Consider the following 18,797-nt stretch of genomic DNA (forward strand, 5'->3'; position numbering starts at 1 on the left):
ATATCAAAACATAAAAAATCATTAGGATTAGGGAGGTTACCTGTGGAGAACCCCAAAGATTGGTGATTGGTTCCAAACTGTTGATACTTTATATGAATGATATTTTCAATGTAAGTGATTTTTTTTCCTGGTGTAAATTTAAAGGAGCTTAGTTGTGTGGTGTTTAAAACTTGCAGAATGGTCAATAAACTGTGAAGAAATTAAGAAATAAGATAATTTAAGATTTAATGTTGCTGGAGGGAATCAGTGTGTTATTCAGTCCTGCTGTTACTTAAACAATAAAATAAACACATAAGAGCACACCCCATAGCAGCAATCCCATCAAATCATTCTGCTATAGAATAATCGTTTTTGGAAGCGTGATTGGGGGGGGCTCTTTAAAGACACTTTTTGGTGTAAAAGCGGCAATTTTGCATCTTTAAAAACATGATGTTTTGGCTCGCTCTAAGGTGTGACTTGGGCAAATAACACATGAAAAGCACTGACTAAAACTATAAGAATGTAGGAGAGGTGTTCTTGCTTGTGCCTGTGCTTTTGCTGTCACTACTTCATACAGGAATGCTGCTTTTGCTAAAACTCTCTGCATATCATTAAAAAATATTCTCTTTTAAAATCATGAACACATAATGTTTTAATAAAAAGCTGCATTAGTTGTGCTTGTTTACTTTGTTTTAATTTTAAAAAAGAAACAGTTACACAACGGCTTTATAAAAGCATGGAGCACAATAAATACAACGCAGGAGACAGTAAAAAACAAGGAGCAGTTTGAACTGGTACATGAATATTTCTCAAACAAGAGTGACTGAAAGGCAAAGCCAGACATTCAGGAGGAATGATCACACCCTTTAACACTTAAAATAAGAACAATATACAACACAATCTGCAAGGCAGCATTAGACTCTGCAGTGCAAGGAAAGTAAGCAGGATTACACCAGCTATAAGGTTTGTATTTATAGGTATATACACCTTATCAGTATTGAAACATATATACACAATAGAACTCAGAGGTCTACAGTACTATGTACATCATTACAGTATTAACAGACCGCATGGGTGTCGTAGCGCTGTCTCACAAAGATCCGACGTATCCGGACAGAAGGGTGTTCATACGGCCACATTTACATGGAGTCAGAACCGGGTTCTGTTCACACTACACCTCTGTTTAGGGAGCTTCAACTTCTTCTGCAAACATAATTTACAGCCAAACGGCTGCTTTAAAGATGGAGAATTTTATGGCACAGGGAGTAACAATGATCACTGTAACATTGGTGTCAAATAAGGAAATCCTGAACTATCAGAGATAAATACGACAATATTTAAAAAAAAAACACCTTGTGTGGTAAATAGTTAATAAATATCTTCAAGTAATGTGAAGTCCAGGTGGTGTAACAAAGATGAATTTAACTAACTTTCCCTTAAGGTCTGATTCTGAATAGAGATTTCTTATCAAACTGGAAGTTTTTACCCTGAAGTTCTCGCTCCTACTGGTGCATTCAGGCACTTTTCAAACTGTTTGATCATTAAAGTGGCTGACTAAAACCACTGACAAGACTGATGCACATTCCATCAGTACTAAAGTTCTACTAAAGTTCCACTTCACACCATACATGAAGGTCAAACCTCCATAAACACCCAGAATAACACAGTGGTTTGAATGCCTGATTCCAGTATCCATCCATGTCCTACTGCGTCTTATTTACCAGCTGATTTTGATCGTCTGGTAAATAAGACACGCCTTTGAATATCTGTGTGTTTTTTTTAACCTGAATGCACCTCCACACCTGACAAACAGATGCCAAGTGCTGCACACGTCAGACAGTCTCCTGCTTTTCCTGATGTGGTTCCGGCTCGACACAAACTGGCGCAACATCAGCCCAACAATGGAGGGCATCGAGGTGACAGCATACCTGGGTTTCAGTCTACGGCTTTTTGTAACAGAGAGGACACACAGAGAGACTGCAGCAAGACAAAATACGACCGAGAAGAACGGGAGAGTCTGGTAAAGGCTCATTAACGCTCAAAGTTAGAGCCGCATACAGTTACAGACCAACGTTTTTGTCCGTACTCTGCATTTATTTCGTCCCTTCACAGATCAAACGCTGCAATACCTTTGCCGAGCAAGGGGCAGTGCTGAGCTGTGCAGCCAACAGTCCAACCCAAAATAGGAAATACAACAAAGAAGAAGAAACATTTAAAAGAACTTAATTGATTTTTCTAAGTAAATATAAACAAAACACAAGCAAGTTATTAGCAAATACAAACATATCAATGATGTTAGCTCACCTGGGAATAAAGACTGACAGCTACAAGAGCACAGCTGAGCAGAGAACAGACGGGCCATTCTTTCTTTAGTCTATGGCAGTGGTTCTCAACTGGTGGGTCAGGACCCAAAAGTGGGTCGCAAAGCCCTTTCCAGTGGGTCGCAGATGTGTGCTATAAAACCTTGGGCCCAAGCTCTATTATTTTTTTATTAAATGCATCTTATTGACCAAATAAATCTCCAAAATTTGGGTAACATTTCTCCTTGATGAGTTGATGGTGGGTCCCACGACCCAACCAGCTGAGAACCACCGGTCTATGGGATGGATCTTAGTAGCTCAGTGAGAAACGATGACTTCTAGTGGACTTAGTTTTTCAATGTCCACTCTAGACAGTAGATGCACATCAGTATGAGGGCAATGACGGTTGTAACGTTCAAATCACAGGCATCTATTTTCATGCATGCATAGAGCAGTAGGGAGCCTTAAGTCAGCAGACGATGACAGGGATTTAAATAACATGTCTGACATCCTACTCAAGACTCTCCAGGTAACCATACTCGCAGTCTGCACATCACATTTAATACTGGATCAGCTGACTTTAAAACTTGCCAGAGGTGATATCAGAAACACACCAGCTACCAGGTATAAAATCAAAAAACAAGTACTGTCAAAACGAGTCGAGCCGGTGCCACACAGCAGAACGGGACTGTAAGAATTAGGGGTGCACGATATTGGATTTGTGCCCATTTCCGATTTTTCCAAACTCATTTTAGCCGATGCTTTTTTAATTGTAACACCAAGTGTCTCTTATGCAGAGAGACGTTGGAGCTGAGATAGGAGCTGGGAGGAAGACAGTCTGGTAGTCATTTTATAATAAGGGCTTCATTGAAAATGCTCAGGATTCACTTTGGGCCTTAGGAGTGTGGCGCACTAAACAGCCACCTAGACCTGATGGTAAAGGTGTATATTTTACTGATATTCAGGCCCGTATATAATAAACACTGCTAATGTGAACGAGCGATAAATCAGCTGTAAATGTTCATACCAATATCATGCATCCCTAATAAAAACATCACGTTTATCAAGATATTTTCTAGGGAGTTTTTGCCAAAAGGCACGCATTTCTGACTGGAAGAAACGTTGACTTTTGGGATGCATCTGAGTGTCAACTGCAGCAAAAGTATCTCTACAACCCGCTGGGAAGTAAGAGATGGAACATCAGCTCTTCAGTGCTCTATTTATAGATCAGCAAACTGATCATTTTGAAGACTAATTTTTCTGTTCTTAGACTGTCCAGTTCATCAAATCTTAAAGAGCAGAAAAAAGGAGGACTAACCCTTAATAAACTGTGTTTTTGACTGAATATTTTGGTATTCAATATTGCACAAGGCCAGAACCACATAAGGCCATCACAAACCACACATTTAATCGTTATTTACTTCACGTCTACTACTACTTTTGCATGTAAATTTGTCATCGTTTCTGCATTCATGTTTGTGTCTTAGAGGGCCCGATGAAGCATCACTATAAAATATCCTGCGAGTAAACAATGTGCATCGTTTACTCCACTCAGACGGATCTACTTGTCCCTAAAAGTTTGGCACCACTACTTCACATCTGTTCAGAACTGGCTGCAATCTCATACAGCAGATGTTCTAGCAGTCACACTGCATTGCACCTGAATACTCCATATCCCATGCTTGTTCAAATAACATGTACATAAATGACTACATAATGGTCAGGGATACTAAGGTTGACACTTTTATACTCCTGTTAAGAAAATAACTGCCCTACTATTGTGTGATTTTAAAGTCTTCCATTGTAACACTAGTTATTCAGTATAATTTTACACTTTAAGGCGCACTGATCATGAAAAGACTCCAACAGTGCAGCCCATCACCTCGTACTTCCGCCCTGTCACTTTGCTCAGCCTCATTTTTAAGATTTGGCACTTTGGGGCCACCTTAAAGGCTCCTGTGTTGGATAAAGGGTCCACTCTTGATACAAGGATAGAGGTCCGGGGCTTTGGATGGTTGAGCACCACCACAGGCTGGTACGGTCCCGGTCGTTTCACAGGTTGGTCCTCCTTTAGTGGCATCGGATACATAACAGTGTAGTCAGTAAGACTGAAGATAGGTCCCTGAGTCTTACATTTGGATAGGCGAAGTTTCAGTCCCTTCTTGCTCTTTTTCCACTTGCCTACTTGCACCCTTTTCAGAGAGACAGTGAGGAACTTAGAAGAGACGTCATGGTCACTTTTTGACTCAAGAGGCGGAGGATCCGTACTTGTGCATGCATCCATGTGCATTCCAGAGACACCCTTCTCTTCTGTTTTAGGTTTTAAATTAGGAGTTTGACTTTGATTGTCACTGTCTTTCAGCTTTGTGCCATATTTTTCCTCCTTGATGTGGATATGGTTGAATAGCAGAGGGGGCTGAACGCCCTTTTCAGACTTCTCGACTTTTATAGACTCACAGGTTTTGAGTAGGTCGCAAGTTAAGGACGCATCTTTTGCAGACACCAGAGCACGGTTCCCCATTGTTGGTGGCTCCTTCATCAGGTTTGTGCTGCGTCTTTTCTTGTTGGCTTGCATTTTATTGCCGGCATTGATATTCATTGCTATACCACGCAAAGCAGCCATTACCTGTGGCTGAATGGATCCTTGAACGCTCTCCGGTTGTTGGCTTAATGAGAACACAGATGAGATGACAGGAAAACTCTCAGGTTCGGGCGTCTCCCTCTCTCTGTTTTTATCGTTTAACCTCACCTGCTGCGTCCGGGGAGGGAGGTTTAAACATGTCCCATTGGAAAGCGCAGGTGTTTTGACCAATGAGGGACCTGTTTTTGCCCTGAGTTCTGAAAAATTTAATTTTGCAACATTATCTGTGCCCACTGAAATGATCGGCGGTCGCAGTTGGAGAGCGGAGACTGAGCGAGGACATGAAGAGGAAAGCTCTGGTTTGGAATTCTGCTGGTTTAATCCCACGGCCTCCTTCTTCATGTTTGTGCTGTTATTGAGACGGACCCAGGGTTCCACTTTGAGAGGCACCGGCCCATTTTTTGGACTGCTTTTTAAATCACTTGTCCTTGGTTGTAGGTTGCTCTTAGATTGCGGTGTATTTAGAATAATTGGCTGATCAGCTGCTCTCTGAGAAACATTTGATCCCATGTTTCCTGAAAGCATTTTGTTTGGTAACTTAATGGGAGCCCTGGTCGAGGGAGCAGTGGGCACAGGTGCAGGTTCTCTCTGCAGAACTTTGATCCGACTATCTCCCTCTCTTAAACAATTGATGCTTATTTTAGGAACTTTGTTTGGAGTGACTGAGTTACTTTCCAAGTCGATAATTTCATCTGGTGTTCTTTTAAGTCCATTTCTTTCCCTGCTTAGTTGATTCGGCAGGTTTTTGCAAACACTGACAGCAGGAGGCTCCACATTCATGCTCTTTGTTTCATAAGGTTTTCTGTTAACTGCACACTTCCCAAAACTCACGGACTTTGCTGTAGTAGGTTGATTACCAGTGGAAGATAAAGGCTTTACCAGTGCAGTGTTGTCAGAAACCACAGTCCTCGTGTCTTTAATCACAGACTCATTTTCCTGTTGTGAGACGAGCCTCAGTTTGAGCTCCTTTGTCCCATTGACAGTCTTTACTTCAACAAGTTCAACCAAACAGCCGGCTGGGATGTTGACTTCCTCTGGAAGCGGCACAGTTAGAGCCCTGCTCTGCTGCACGAGTCCACTTAAAGGGGGCAGAGGCTCTGTCTTACCATTAATGGCATTTGACGTACTCTTGTCCAGTGTTTTCCCTCTTAGTTCATCTTTATCCAGTCTGGCAGCAGGTGCACTTGGTTTGGGCACTGTGACTCTAACAGCAGGTCGAAGTGAGGCTGCATCACAGGTGGGCAGACTTGGCAAAGCACTGGAGACAGAAACTTGTGGAGTTTTTGCCATGCCAGGTTTATCAGCTCCATGAGTAATAGTTTTACTATGCAGGCGCTCGATGTGCTTCACAAGGCACAGCCTCCTCATGTAGCCCTGTCCGCAGTGAGGACACTGGAACTGATACTTTGCAGTGTGGAGCTTCATATGTGCGGTCAACTCTTCCTCACTGTGTGAGACATCATTGCAATAAAAACAGTGAAACTTCATCCCCATGTGTTCAATCCTATGCTTATTGAAAGCATCAGGGTCCGTGGTAGCAAATCCACATTTGTCACAATACATGACATTCGCAGAGGTGATGACACGGTTCATAGCCAAACTGGGGGGTCCGACTTTCACAGAAGCAGGCATGCTTTGATAGCTGACCGGCTTCATGTTGTCAGACGTGGTGGTCTACTGGTGAACCAGGTTATTCCCAAGCATATCTGGAGGGAGAAAAACAAGTCAAGTCAGTAGGTGACGGTTTTAATTTTGCCATCTAAAACTATGAGTAAAAATAAGCATCAACTATCCTTTTTTTTCAAGATAAAAACTAGACTGAAACAAACTAAAAATGGATCTTTAATGACTAGAACTCTGACAAAAGTAAGTGATTTTTGTCAAGATGACTAAATAGAGACTAAATTTTTTTAGTGTTTGTCAGATATTCAAAAGTCATGATATTTCTCCCCTGTGAATCAATCTTCCAAAACACAACATACCGTTGATCAAAATTATTCAACCCCATTGCATGTCAGGTTTATCATAAAAAATGTACAGACTTTCAGCTGTTTGCAAAAAAAAATCCAACAAAGAGAACTGAGATAGCTCAACACAGTGAATGCTTCAAGTGGTTTCCCCAAACCCAACTGAAAATGCAACTTAAAGTTCACACATTTTATCTTTTTAACAAGTTTATAACGGTCTCAGAGGTCCCCAAAACATTCCTGTGAAGTTTGTTGCTGAAAAAACACTCCAGTATTGGATTTTTGCACATCTAAAAACCGCTCTGTTTCAGCCCTGCTCAGGACGAGCTGTTTCTGTCTGTGGCTTTAAATCTTACTGAGCTGTCTGACTCCACCCCTGACCATGGCCCTCTCTTAAATGGATGTGGCACTCCTGACGTTACAGACACTTTTATTCAAAGTTAAGGACCTGACCTGGAAGTTCAGGACAGAAGGGTGGAAATTTCCTCCAAGCGGGGCCAACCAAACCTGAGGGCGGGGCAAACTCCCCACATGACATCATGAGGGGAAAATCTGAGAACGGCTTGTTTCAGCACACATTTTCTGAAAGGTGGAGAAAGAGAGGGTGGAAGTGAATGGATTTTTCTGGTATTTGGGGCAATTGTGGACAGGCCAGGGGGACATATTTTTGTTAGAAAAGCCTGAAAGAGCGATTTTAGCATAATATGTCGCCTTTATATTGACATCTCTGGTCTTAAAATTATTCAACCCCTGATTAAAATCCCTTACAACAGCTCAAATATGCAAAACCAGTGTTGTTTCAATATGCTTTCCAATTTGCTAAAATTCATATAAATCTGACAGAGGTTTTGGGGTTCTGTTCTGTAGATCAATGAAACTAAACTGGAACTCTTTAGCATGATGGATCCGCTGATGAGAATTAAAGCATACGCTGAAAAGAACACTGTGCACACAGTAAGCATGGTGGTGGCTCGGTGATGCCCTGGGGCTGCTTTGCATCCTCTTGCTCTAGAGACCTGCAGCGCATGACTTCATGCTGTCTGTGAGGAACCTGAAGCTTGGGCGTCATTGGAGCTTCCAACAGGACAATGATCCCAAGCATACCTCAAATTCAACCAAGGCTTCTACAATGACCATCACAGTCACCTGACTTAAACCTCATAGAAAATCTCTAGTGGGATTTGAAGAAGGTGGTTGCAGCATGCAGACATAGGAATATTACTAAACTGGAGGCCATTGCTCATGAGAAACGGGCTGAGATTCCTCAGGAATGCTGCCAGAAACTGGTGTCTGGATATGCATCTCATTTGCAACAGGTAGGAGAGGCAAAAGGTTACTCTACTAAGTACTAAAAATGCTTGCCATGAAGGGGTTGAATAGTTTTGAGACTGGAGCGGTCATTATAAGTTGCATGCTCAGTTGAATTTAGGGAAACAACTTTAAGTTATAGTTTTGTTGAGCTATTTCAACTGATTTGTTTTATTTATTCATTGCAAACAGCAGAAAGTCTATAATTTTAACAATAAACCTGATTTGCAATGCAGGTTGAATAATTTTGCTTGCAGCTGTAGAAAGCAGGAACACCAGATTTTGCAAGGTGCACCTACTTGCATGATCTGGTACCAGACTTAGGCAACAAATAAATAACAAAATAACAAATAAATGTGAAGACTAAAATGTAAGGAGTTTTTCTCAACTAAAACTATAAAGGGTAGAGGTGACTAAAATGTGACTTAAACTATAAATGTAATCAAAAGTAAAAGGCTAAAATTACAAATAGCTGTCAAAATGAACACTGGTGGATGAACCTTGCAGAGCAGTGCTTACATCCATCACTAGGCCCCTGCAGCCCCTCCCCCTCATACAGACACAGTTCAATCTGCACTGCAACTGCAAACGTTGGTTTAGGAGTATACAACCGTGCAAAAAGACACAAACATGCCAATCGAATTAGAAATTGTCATTTGTTGTTTCTTTTCTGAGCTGTAGCCTCTGTGTTTCTTCCTTTGAACACAGGGGAAAAAGGCCACACCGGGGTGCTCGCAGAGGCAGGGCTCGACTACTTCTCGTTATAACACCGTAAAATCACACACACATACCTTAAATGGAGATGTGTAGCGGCGTCTTGGTCTTTTGTGTGTATCAATGTCATTAAATCCTTCACATAGGCGCAATTCCGATGCTTGTTTGCTCGGCACACCGAGCCGTTTTGATCCAGCTTGGCGTTAGCAAACTGTAGCTAGCATGAACGACCCAGTACAGCGTTAGTGTCGGCTTCAAAATAAGAGCATGGAATAAAAACATGGATTACGTTTTAGTAAGTTATCCTCTCAAAATGGACCAAATTGCTGTCTGCATACCGGTAAAGATTTTATTTATGTCGCTTGTGCATTTTTTATCAGTAGTAGTGCGCAACTACTACCAACTGTATCATACATGTGTACGTTGATGCAAGAGCCAGATCTTACTTTGAAAATCTTAACCGGAAAATAGAATATCCATCATGTTTATATTGACGGCAGCTGAAAAAGATGTAAAGCGAGCGCTATTCCCGAAGAGAAAAAGAGTAAAACCTCGGTATTTCGTGCTATTATTAACGCCAAATTCGTATATTACTAAAACAACATCTAACAGGCATCAGTTGGCACTTTAATTTTACTGTTCAGCTCTAAATAAATCACCATGTACACTTTTTGTTTATAAAATGACACGAGGACGTTTAAGTGCACACGCTGGTATTCACGGCTCTGTATTTTGTCAGTCCACTCAGTGACACAGGAAGTGGTTCGCAGCTTTTGTATTTCGTGGGATAATGAAGTTCAACCATATGTGTCCATGGACTGAGAGTGGAAAGAGATAAACAACGGCGCGCTGTGGATTCATGTATTTAAAATGCCCCAAACCCATTAAAACATGCTGGTCGTACGGATTTGCAGGCTGCTTCCCTCTGTGTCAGTGTCACGCGCATTACTAAGGTGAGTAATAAAGTATAGATCTAAAAAATACTAATTAGTATTCAAATTACAGTGTTCTTTTAAACTTTTATTTTTTCAAAGTGGCATTAAATGCCTTATCTAGTGTCATATTTGGTTAAATTCTTGCTACAGTATTTGCTCTCATTAACCTGTTATTGTAACCCTCATACTGTAGCTCATGAGAGGATCACCATGACTATTGTGAAAACAGTTTCTGGGATTTACACACCATTGTTGTAATTCATAATGACACAGCATTGGCTTTCACTTGACCCTCCCATCCGCCGTTTGTCGGACCCACACGCCTGCCTGCGAGCTTCCTGGTTATGGCAATATTAATCCAGCTAACTCGAACGCCGGCCACCTGCTGCTTTATCTTCAGACAACAGCTTTTCTCGTCTTTTCGCAGACACGCAGTTATTCGCAGAAGCATGGCCTCGGCGACCGAGACAACCCGGTTCGACTTCCTGGTGATCGGCGGAGGGTCTGGAGGTCTGGCCGGGGCTCGGAGGGCGTCGGAGCTCGGTGCAGCCACCGCTGTCATCGAGAGTCACAAACTCGGAGGTACCTGCGTGAGTAAAAATACAACAAAACACTGTTATCCTTCCCGACCTCTGTCTCTGTCCTGTCGCCTCTGCAGCTTTAACACGCATGTCGGTTGCCAGGTTCACTGCGAAGCCTCCGGACTCCTTTTGTGGAAGTTTTTTTGTGTTTACAACAAACATGGTTGGAAAATTTAAGCGTCTAGCTGCAGAAAAGCACTCTCCTGGCTTTGATAGTCAGAAACAAGGCAATATCTTTAACCGTATTAACTCTTTACAAGTCCTCATTTTTAAACTAAATGTTACTGGAAAGCATGCTGGATGTTGTAGCTTTTATTTTATTGTGTTAAACCCAACCAATCTAACAGTGAGGAAGTTAATGAAAAGACTAACAGGATATCTGGTTTCCTTAAGGCAAAGATTCATTTCACAATTGTTGTCACAAATGAGGAATTTAGACCATAAAGCTTTTTAGTGCATAAAAACCATTCAACAAGTGTTAAAGTAATAAAGAATTACTATTGAAGCTAGAATAGCTGCTTTTTTTAACTGTAACTCTTTTACTAGTTAATTTCTAATTGACTTTTTGTATCCTATCATATCAGGATACGATCATAGTCATAAAATTCTATAGTCTAGATTAAGAGTTTCAAAGCCAATTGTAATAAAGAGTTAGGATACTAAGTAGGGCTGCCAAACAACTAAAACTAACTAAAATCTTCAAATATTTGCATTTGTGGCATTTTAGCTTTTTCTACTGTCTTAAACTAAGAGTAACTGACTTCCTGTTCAGATACAGACCAGTGTTGGACAAATAATTTAACCACAGTAACAATGTCAGACTGTGCAATTACTTAAACACATAAAAGGCTGCAATTATTTTGTATTAAGTACAAGGTTTACAGAAAAGCCTGCAGAAAGACCTTTAAGTTTACAACAGTACCAGTATTGCACTTTGTGATTGTACCTTTATTTATATAGGGTTAGGGTGTTTAATGTCATATGTGTGAAACTTATGCTGCTGTCTTGGCCAGGACTCCCTTGTAAAAGAGATTTTTGTATCTTATTCCTGGTTTATAAAGGTTAAATTAATAGATTAAATTAATAAAAAAGGAAAACCTTATATTTTTTTTCAATATTAGGTTGGGATTTTTTAAAGCAGTACTGCAAAAACAAAAGTTTTTTAATTTCTATTTTTCTGCCATTTAATTTTAGTATGTTTTGAGTTGATAAATGCACACTTCTATCATATTTCTCTGCATTTTTCCTGATAACGAAGCAAGTAGAGTAATGATACCATTTATGGATTATATTATATTCACAATCACAAATCACAATATTGTCCAGTATAATCGCAATCAAACTTTATTTATATAGCACTTTTCATACAAGACAATGTAGCACAAAGTCCTTTACAAACAGATAAATGAAAGAAGATAAAAGGAAATGTGACCCAAACCCACTCCACCCAATCCTCTTACCCACCAACCCCGCAATCCAAACACAGTATTGGCAAAATGCATCACAATAAAAGACTCTATAAGAACAGGAAACGTATGTACCCAGTACAAACCATCTTAAAGGTTTAAAATGAGTAAACAGTGGAGGCTAGGTTAAAATGCACATTATTACCAAACTCTGTAGCACTTCAGTAGACCTGCTTTTATTTTGAAAGGAGATAAGGACCTCTGGGTAGATCAGAGATTATTAACCCCAGACCAAGGACATGTAATGGAGTCAAAGGAAATACATGGACAGTGAAAAGGTAAATATTTGATACACAAGGTTCAGATGACCTCTGGCTTGTCTGTGAGTTTTTAAAGTGAAATGAGACATGAAGGATCAGTGGTGGATTTATTTTACATCACTGAGGTTGCAAGGAGACGCTGATGTTCCTTAACCAAAGTGTGCTGAAAGGGACAGTAAAGCATGGGATTAATTACGTTTAAAGAAACTTCATGTACTAATTGTGGATCACGATTTATGCTATTAATCTTTAAAGCCCTAAAAGTAGATATTTATTCATTTTTTTCTTCTATAGTTAAAAGCTTTTGCGGCATTAACTCAACTGAACTAAACTTTATTTATAAAGCTCTTTTTATACATAGCAGCATGCAACCCAAAATGTCTCACAAAGAACAGACAGGATGTCAATACAGATATGAGCAACAGCATATAAAATCTAAACAAATAAAACAAGGAAGAAGTGATAGAATAATTAAAATGTAAAATACATTTTGCTGCAATGATGAAAATGTGGACAAATTAGAATAAATGTTTGATAATGTATACATCTAATAGAATAAAATTTATAATAGAATAAATATAGAATATATTTTAAAAAAAAACACCAAGAGAGCTCATGAATTAACGTCTAGAGGCAATGATTTTCAAAGTTTGATGGCATAGAAATAAAAAGCACTCCCTGGTGCTTGTGAATGTCACAAGACACAGCTACAGGAGATCTTTATATGTCTGCTGTTTGTTTTTGCATGCTTCTGCCTCATTATAAAACTTGCTTCAGCCATTTCATCCTGCTTGGCTCTTAGTAGGTGTTGGCAATAAAATAAGTCTTTTTAAGGAGTATTTGTTCATGATCTACTAAAGATTTGGAATGATGCTTTCCTTGATTTAATCATTCTAGTTTTGCTGCTTATTGTGCAAGTGGAGTTCACACCCACGGCCTTTTCCTCCTAACCCTGCATGTGTTTGAAACATATAAGCCATGCTTACATTAAGCTAATTTGTTCTTTTTGTTCCATTTTCAGGTAAATGTTGGCTGTGTCCCTAAGAAGGTACAGTGATTTTCTATATTTGTTGTATTTGGCTCGATGAGGTGTAATAGTGTGTGAATTAGCACCAAGGTTTCCTACCCATTTCCTTGTACTTTTTCTCACAGGTTATGTGGAATGCTGCAGTTCATGCTGAGTATCTCCACGATCACAGTGATTACGGCTTTGATGTAGGAAATGTGCGTTTCAGTTGGGAGTAAGTATCACTTACACAAACGTCTGCTGGTGTCTTCTTACACTTTTTTTTGTGCAACAAGAGTGTTCCGTGTTGAAACCTGTTCTGTTTGTTCCTTAAACAAACTTATCTCCATTTCATCATACTACTTCCCAGTCTGTCGTGTTTTTTGTTTCCTGCATTAAGCCCTCTTCTCTTAGAACAGAAATATAAACCCAGCACTGATGCTTGTGAGTCAGTTCTGTGGAGTTCAGTCAAGGTGCCTGTGAGAGATAAGCCTGTGCAAGGAGTGGCTGTCTGCAACACTGGAAAATTCATTAATTAATGATGTGCAAACAGAGCAGAAGGTCGTTTTAGGGCGTGGCTTTGTGAATAAAAGTTAATGTGTAAATTTAGTACTGCTGGTTTAACAATACAGCTATTATCAGCGGTATTTTCTTAAAAGATTATTAAATAATCTCGCTGCAAAGGGTGCTTAGCCATCTCTAGAGTTTATTGAGAATATTCCAAAGAGGAAAACATCCAGTGAGCGGTGGTTTTCTTGGCCAAAAATGCCTTATTGATATCAGAGGATAGAGAAGAATAAGCACTGGTCTGAACTCATAGACGGGCAACAGTAACTCAAATAACCACTCGTTACAACCGTATGCAAAAGAGCATCGCTGGATGCATAACTCGTCATGGGCTACAGCAGCAGGAGACTTCCGTGGTCTCACTCCTGTCAGCTAAGACCAGAAAACAGAAGCTCCATTTAACGCAGGCTCGTCCAGATTGGACAGTCGAGGGTTTGTCTGATGAGGCTCCATTTCTGCAGCAAAATCGTGATAGTAGGATCGAAATTTGCATAAACATGAAAGCCTGCCAGACAACCATGGCACGCTTAGAGTCATGTAAATCACCTTTCTTCTCTATCCTGATGCCCTGGTTTGAACATCAGCCAATCTCGCCTACATGCCTAAACGCACCATTTTCTACCATGTGATTGGCTGATTAAATACTTGAGCAGATGGACAGGTATACCTAATAAAGTGGTCAGTGAGTGTATATTTTCAAACTACTCAGAGAGCATGGAAGTTCTCAGTGCACATTTTTAAACAGGCTGGGTCTGTGAGAAAAGCAGCCATAGTATTACGTAAGAGCTGGAGTGTTTATGTTACTGCAGAATTGTTTAAAGTTGCAGGAAATGACCTCAGCTGCCCGCTTCATTCAGCTGGAACAAATTATAAAATACCTCTGTGCAGTTTGGGTTTTTTTAGGAGACAGTAAATCTTTTTCTTCTTCACCCTACCTGGGATCTTATTTCACAACAGAACAATTCTTAAATACACGTATCTGGGGCTGGGCGATACAATTCAACCTTTTTTTTCATTTCAAATGAAAAATTAACCACTCAAACAAGTTTACTTATATTTGATCAATAACAGGTAATTAAAGAAGCCTTAATTTTCCTCTGCAGGTTAAAGTATGAGCTGTAAAGTTGTCTTTAAAATTGCTCTATGGAGGGTTATTTACAGGAACACTCAGGCACTTAAAGTTTTCTCAGCTTAAGAAACAGACTGACAGTAATGCTGACATCTCTGCATGATCTCTGCAGGTAAACAAGACCATCAGAAGATTATTCATCATTCATTATTTCTGTATTTGTGATTAATTTTTACCTCAGTCACAGATTCAGTGTCAGATGAAAATTTTACCTCACTAACCAGAAGTACATTAAATTCTAATATCTATAAAAATGATTGAGAGAGAGTGATTGATTATATATTTATTGAGTCTGAGGACATTGGTTACACATGAGCAGCTTTTACTCAAAAGATGGAACATTTTGTTGACTTTTGGTATTATTGTAGTGAAGTTTAAGAGAAAATGTTGGTTTTCAATTTTCCAAATCTCAATTTTCCAAAAACCCAATTTATAGAAATGTGACATGATAAGAATATGGAATCATTTTATTAATATGTTTGATAATAGGATCAATAAGAATAATTTTCTTTGGAGTAGAGCCAGAGTTGGGCTGCAGAGCTTCATGCCGATTTTGGTGAAGCTGAGTTACAATATGTATATAGAAATAAATAACCATGCAGCGTTAACACAATTAGAAAAAAGTTACAATCTAGATTTGAATATAAATGGTCCTTAAATTGCCCCCATGGGACAAATAAAGTTTTTTGAATTGAATTGAAACGATGGCTTGGTGAAACCTAAACTGAGGACACTTATTCAAATCAAGCATGATTATGGTACTGAATTTTATCTTAAAGCTAATCTAACAAGAAGTCAGAGATCTTTGGTTGCTCAGTTAAAGGGATACTTCAACATTTTAGCAAATTCGCCCATTGCCATAATCCCTATAGTCTTACTAATAGGTTTGTTACCTATAGTTGTCGGTGCAAGCTATTTTTAGATCAGCGGTGCCAAGTTAAGAGCTGCTCTGCCATCACAATGGATTCTTATGGTATCCCGGCTTTCCCTCATCAAACTCATCAAATACACAATCCAACTACTCCAAAACTCTCTCGTGGACAAGTCGTGACCTGCGCATTCACCACGCTATGAAATAGTTATAGAACATTACAGAGAGATGTTTTAAAGTTAAATGCAAAGCCGGAACTACACTCCAGACATGGCTGCTGCACTGTGTCACTCCACCCAGTGGTTTACTCAAGAAATAGTTCTGAGCATTTGTTTCATGTGTCGTAATGTTACAAAATTATAAGTATTTTTTTTTTTTTTTTTTTATCCCTTTAAGAACAGGAATTCTTCCTCTGGCTTTTAAGTTGGCAGGTTTTAAAACCATTCCTGAGGAGCAGAGACTGGGTGAACTATGTGATTTAGGTGAAGTCGAGAATGAATCTCATTTTCCTTTGTTCTGTCCTTTCTATGAGGATTTAAGATTACCTCTGATGAATGAAATGTCTGTAAAAAATCCAGAAATATTCTGGAGAAATGATGATGACAGGATGGAATGGTTGTTTACTTTTAATATTTATAAGTTAGCCTTGTTTGTTGCAAAAGCCTGGAAGAAATGTTAGGATGGTTTGTTTAACTAGTCTGCTATATTATTGAGCGTCTACTTTTGGTTTGTGTAAAGATAATGGCTTAAGCCTATTTGGGCCAGGTATGTAGTTTATGCATGACACAATAATAAAATTAAATCAATCATATAGATTAAATGGATTTATTGCCCAGCCCCACAGTTATCCAAGATTATTACCAATATTAGTACATGCATCGGTACGATCTTATTTTTTAATGTATTTATTAAGATTTTAAACTGGCTTTTTTGCTGTGTAGTTGGGTAGATATAAGTCATTGATCCACAATTTCCCAGTTTGGGATCAATAAAATGGATCTATCTATCCTTCTGATTATCTAGTGTCTATCTAGTGTTGTGAGTTTAGTTTGGGAAATACATATTGATACTTGTCACAGTTATAAATCAGTTCCATGTTCCTAAAGTTTAGAATCAGAGTTGAATTAAATGTATTTGTGTTCTATTTAACACTAAAAAGAGCCTACAATGACTCACTTGTCTACCAATTACGAGTATCGCTGAGATTTACGAGGTCTGGCTATTAAATAATTTTCCTGCTCATGTGAGGATAAACCTTATGGTTCTCAGTCACTCTGAGTTTTCTGCATTAAAGGTTGGGTATTTACGCACAACTGCTGTAAGTTTCAAATCAGTGGCGTCTTTAGTTCACTGCTCTACTGATTGAAATAAGAATAAATGTTTAGCTTAAAAGTTTAGCAACGCAGCAGCTGAATGTTTTGGTCCATTAACTGAGGTGTGTGAGAAACTCTGCATGTCACGGTCACGTGTGTTTAAATGGAACTAAAGATTTAGTGAAGGCAGAGAGGAAGTCCAAGACCAGGAACGTTCTGGATGCCCATGACCATCAAAAACCTCTGAAAACTTTCAACAATCTAAAAAAAACGGTTGGAAATGATCAACGACTCGGGATGAGAATGAGGGTAGAAATGGTCTCCATGGATAAAGGGACAGTTCGGCTAATTTAGCATGAAAATTTGAACGTGTGCCAAAGCAGTGTTAATTTTGGTATCTATTTTTGATTTTAGTCTTAGTCTTTAGACGAAATGTCTTTTAGTTTTAGTCCCATTTTAGTCATTTCATTTTAGTCTTTTAGTTTTAGTCAACAAAAACTCAAAAACATTTTAGTCTAGTTTTAGTCTAAGCATTTATTTTCTTGCCTATATCTGGTACCAAATCATGGTAGTATGTTCTCTGCACCCCGCCAAACCTGGGGTCCCTGCTCTCTACAGCTGAGAGGTAGAACAGATATAGATTCATTGTTTTTTGACAGATTTACCCACAGTGGAGAAATATCATGACTTTTACATGTCCAGCAAAAACTACATTACCTTTTTAGTCTAGTTTTAGTCATCTTGATGAAAACTAAACTTACTTGTTGTCAGTTTTAGTCATCATAGATCTATTTTTAGCTAGTCTTGGTCTAGTTTTTGTCATGGAAAAAAAGGCTATCGACAAATAGTTTCAGTCATAGTTTTAGTCAACGAAATTAGCATTGTACCAAAGTTGTCCCTAAACTTCTGACTCCTGATCAAAAGAATAAAACATTAGTGGAGAAATTTGGAATTAATTGAAGGAAACCAAAGTTTTTTAGAAATTTGCTTAACTTTTAAGCTAATCATTTTCTGATGCATTATCAAAAAAGTGAACTTCAGTCTGTAGGTTGCAGTGAACTAAAGATGTCACTGATTGGAAACTTATGAATACCTTTAATATAAAACACTCAGAGTGACTGAGAACCACAGAGGTTTATCCTCATAAGAGAAGGAACATTATTTAATAGACTTACCTAGTATATCTTGGAATATTTCTTTGAGTGTATTATTATTTTAATGTGTTTTTAACGTGGACTTGCTATTATGACTATCACCTTAGATATATGTTGGCTAATTTGTTATTGTTACAATGTCATTTAGCAGACACTTTATCCAGAGCGACTTACATCTGGGACAGGTATTTGTGGCGTTAAGGACCTTGCCGAAGGACCCTCACTGGACACTCGTGTTCTGACTGGGATTTGAAACCATTAATCTCCCAAACCACCGTCTAAAATGTAAACCACTGTGCTTACCAGCCGCTAGCGATAATGTATTAAATAAATCAGATAATATATAAAACAGAGTTTAAAAAGTTACTTGGTTTGCATATGTGAAAAAAGTGGGAAGAGGTGCAAGTTTATTTAATCCAATGTTGATAGATAAGCTTCCACATCAATGCATTCCTTGTTTTCCTAGACTTATACTTATATTTACAGCAGGGGTTTTCAAAGTGTGTGAGAGTGAGCCTCCCCTAAGAGAAAATTATTCATTTGGTGGACCCCCACCCACATAAAGATTAAGATTGAAAAAAACGTAACCATATTTTCAAACATTTA

At 39.0% G+C, this 18,797-nt stretch overlaps 2 protein-coding genes across 6 annotated transcripts in view; one reads left to right on the forward strand and one right to left on the reverse strand.

Annotated features, from left to right (window-relative positions):
* gsr (glutathione reductase) overlaps window positions 1-18,797 on the forward strand; it is a 32,525-nt gene that overhangs the window by 3,300 nt on the left and 10,428 nt on the right. Inside the window, exons 1-4 of one of the 4 annotated variants that reach the window (XM_041797796.1) lie at window positions 9,395-9,862; window positions 10,272-10,434; window positions 13,173-13,199; window positions 13,304-13,392. In XM_041797796.1, the coding sequence (XP_041653730.1) occupies window positions 9,801-9,862; window positions 10,272-10,434; window positions 13,173-13,199; window positions 13,304-13,392 (341 nt within the window). In that variant the 5' untranslated portion in view covers window positions 9,395-9,800. Of the gene's footprint in view, window positions 1-9,394; window positions 9,863-10,119; window positions 10,435-13,172; window positions 13,200-13,303; window positions 13,393-18,797 lie in introns of those variants that run through there. The other 3 variants (XM_041797797.1, XM_041797795.1, XM_041797798.1) reach the window with 3 other exon arrangements.
* Window positions 666-9,153, reverse strand: LOC121516482 (zinc finger protein 518B). Of its 2 annotated transcripts, XM_041797794.1 has the most exons (3): window positions 8,987-9,153; window positions 7,341-7,469; window positions 666-6,626 (listed from the first exon to the last, which is right to left on the reverse strand). In XM_041797794.1, the coding sequence occupies exon 3, from the start codon at window positions 6,574-6,576 to the stop codon at window positions 4,129-4,131; it is 2,448 nt and encodes an 815-aa protein (XP_041653728.1). In that variant the 5' UTR covers window positions 6,577-6,626; window positions 7,341-7,469; window positions 8,987-9,153; the 3' UTR covers window positions 666-4,128. The 2 variants fall into 2 exon arrangements, with proteins under 2 accessions (XP_041653728.1, XP_041653727.1); XM_041797793.1 differs by lacking the exon at window positions 7,341-7,469.

This window comes from Cheilinus undulatus, linkage group 10, assembly GCF_018320785.1.
Source record: "Cheilinus undulatus linkage group 10, ASM1832078v1, whole genome shotgun sequence".
Classification (NCBI taxonomy): domain Eukaryota; kingdom Metazoa; phylum Chordata; class Actinopteri; order Labriformes; family Labridae; genus Cheilinus; species Cheilinus undulatus.

Excerpts from the sequence above, each read along its gene's own strand:
- LOC121516482 (XM_041797793.1), bottom strand. The coding sequence starts at position 6,576 with ATGAAGCCGGTCAGCTATCAAAGCATGCCTGCTTCTGTGAAAGTCGGA.